Below are 2,966 nucleotides of genomic sequence, written 5' to 3' on the forward strand. Positions count from 1 at the left end.
AGGAACTAGAGGACCGAATTAGACTAATGGACGAGCAACCAACTCGCTATAAAAGCCTTTGGTCGGACGGTAACAACTCACGCCAGCTCCAACATGGTACTGGTTCTTTGGTTTAAGTCTAGGATCTACTTTTATTTAGAAAAGGTGTAGACTCCATGTTGCGGTACACTGTATGGTTGGAGAGGAGGGGCGCAATCTTTCTAACCCTGCTATGCGATAACTCAATCACGAAGCCCAAATGCGCGCAGAAAGTTGTTACCATATCTAATCCACCAGAGACGAGCTTTGAAAGTGTGGTAAGCTCGACCATGTCATAAAGACGTTTTGCCATAAAGTATCTTTATTACATCGTATCCATGGCGTATCACTATCCAATGTATGGATAAATTAATTTTTGTCTATTTGTTTTATGTCAGCTTGGACCTATATTGCTGCTTAGGTTCACCTGGTGAGTAAAAAAGCAAATTCTTCCGCCAAATTATGTTGTAAAAGGAGCAAATATTTCCAATCGTTTCACCTTCTCGTTGACTACTTTCGTACTGTTTAAATTGCTTCATTCTTTGTTTAAGTGGAATTAATAGAAAAGAAACGACTGTGGCGGTATTTGTAGATTTCCAAGGGGCGTACGATACAGTATGGCGCTGTAAGCTACTAGAGAAGATTTACGACTTGGGAATAAAAGGAAACATGATGAAGTGGATATCTGAATTCATAACCCAAAGGTACTGTTCAACGAGATACTATAATAAGGAATCAACCTATAAACAGACTCATAGAGGATTGCCTCAGGGCGCTGTGCTTAGTACGACCCTGTTTAACATTTATATCAACGACCTCCTAGTTGCCCTGGAGAAAACAGGCGTGAAAGTTGCAGCCTTTGCGGACGACATCGTGATATGGTGCACCAAGAAAATCAAACAACAGGCGCAAATCAAAAAAACAATTGAAAAAGCACTGAGAATACTTAAGAAATGGTGTGAAGAAAATCTCATGTTAGTCAATGAAGAGAAAACCAAATATGTAGTCTTCAATCTGGCACATAACACAACGAACATCAATATCAAATATAATCTCAGACAATTAGAACAGTGCGACCAGATAAAATACCTTGGAATAACGTTTGACAGAAAGCTGAACTGGAACAAACAAGTGGAAACCTCGTCTGAAAAAGCCACAAATAGAATGAAAATTTTGAAGAGACTTGCTGGAACCAAATGGGGGAGTTCCCGAAGAACATTAAATACAACATACAACATGTATATTAAACCTACACTGACATACTGTAGTGAAGTTATGCTCACAGCAAATGACAAAAACAAAGAAACCCTCGAGAAGGTACAAAATGAAGCCCTAAGATTAATAACAGGAGCAGTGAAGACTACACCTATAAATGCCATGTATGCTCTAACTAATACAAAACCTATCAAAAGCATCATTGAAGAACAAGCCATGATACAATATGAAAAGATGATTCGATTACCAAACAACTCAACATGGAATAAATATGAAGTCCAACCAACCATATTGAAAACTCAACCTGGCTTTGTTCAAAAAATCTTAAAAGTCAGAGAAGAATACAAAATACCAGAGGGTAAAGAACATCTCCAAATAACGTGCAACCCTCTCGAATCTTTCGAAATCGAACACTCAACATCTCTCGGCATGGAGTTCAGAAAAGAAGATGTGGCACCCTCAACAGCCAAAATACTAGCACTTGAGACAATTCACTCCAAATATCCTAAAGAGAGTTGGACACATATTTATACAGACGGTTCGTTCCAAAATATCGAAACTGGCGCCGGGGCAGGCGTAACATCAGATCTTTTTTCATTCTATAAGGGATTGGGGCGAAATACAACCAATTTTGATGGAGAAGTAGAGGCTATAAAGATAGCAGTCCAACACCTACTATTCAGTACAAACCGATTCCAACAAGCAGTCATATTCTCCAACCCAAAAGCTGCAATTCAAGCCATTACTAACACAAATGAAAGTCCTTCCAATCAAATTAGAGAAATACGTTCCATCATACAACAGCTCTACCATCTAAAGAAAAAACTGGCAATTCAATGGGTACCAGCACACTGTGGACTCGATGGGAACGAAAGAGCAGATTTCTTAGCTAAAAAAGGAACCCAAATCCAAATTCCACAAACAAAAGACCTATCCTTTGAGACAGTTAAAAGATTAGTAAAAAACAACTCTAATTCAAAATATAGGAAATGGTTAAAAGAAGAAGGATCTGGAAAAAAATGGGAACCCTTGATAAAAAAGCCGGATATCATACCTGATCTACCTAGAAAAGCATCAGTAGCAAAATTCCGATTATTAACAGGACATGACTGCTTGTCAGAGCACCTCCACAGAATTGGCTGTGCTGACTCCCCAATATGCCAATTATGCTCACATCAATCACCCATGAATGCAGCACACTTAATTACTTGCCCTGCCGTGGAAGCCAGCAATGATATTGTAGGAAAATATTGGGACGCGCGTAGGAAAATGACATAATAATCAATTCCTTTGCATTAGTAAACAACAACATAGCTTGGGTACGGTAACCTCAAGTCTTGGGCGTTATATCACTGGAGAGAATTCGAATCGAATTTTCCATACTTCAAGTTAAATTGCCTCTGAATGTAGCATAATATGTATGATTTTTTTCGTAGTAAAACTTTAGGTTTAAAGATTGCTTTTAGTCCTATACTCTACTCTATGCAACTGCCTCGGTGGTTCAATTCCAGCCGAGGTATGGAATTTTATCTATATAAATAAAATTGTAGATTTGTCTGTACATTGCTTAGAATTAGGCGGTTCAAAAACGTGAAGAAAATGGCCTATTTTGTTAAGAGGCCCGTTTTTGTCCTCTTTTCACGAGAAAACGGCTCAACCGATTTTGATGAAATTTCTTGTGGTTGTTAAGAAGAGTACTCGGGGTTACATAGGCTACTTAAAATTGTCACATT

At 38.4% G+C, this 2,966-nt stretch overlaps 1 protein-coding gene across 1 annotated transcript in view; it reads left to right on the plus strand.

Moving 5' to 3' along the window:
- LOC103524116 overlaps window positions 1-2,539 on the plus strand; it is an 11,847-nt gene extending 9,308 nt beyond the window's left edge. Inside the window, exon 2 of the mRNA XM_026833257.1 lies at window positions 889-2,539. Coding sequence (XP_026689058.1) covers window positions 889-2,511 — 1,623 coding nt within the window. The 3' untranslated portion in view covers window positions 2,512-2,539. The remainder of the gene's footprint in view (window positions 1-888) is intronic.
- Window positions 2,540-2,966: the final 427 nt, after the last annotated feature.

This window comes from Diaphorina citri, unplaced genomic scaffold (assembly GCF_000475195.1).
Source record: "Diaphorina citri unplaced genomic scaffold, Diaci psyllid genome assembly version 1.1 scaffold109854, whole genome shotgun sequence".
NCBI classification, from domain to species: domain Eukaryota; kingdom Metazoa; phylum Arthropoda; class Insecta; order Hemiptera; family Psyllidae; genus Diaphorina; species Diaphorina citri.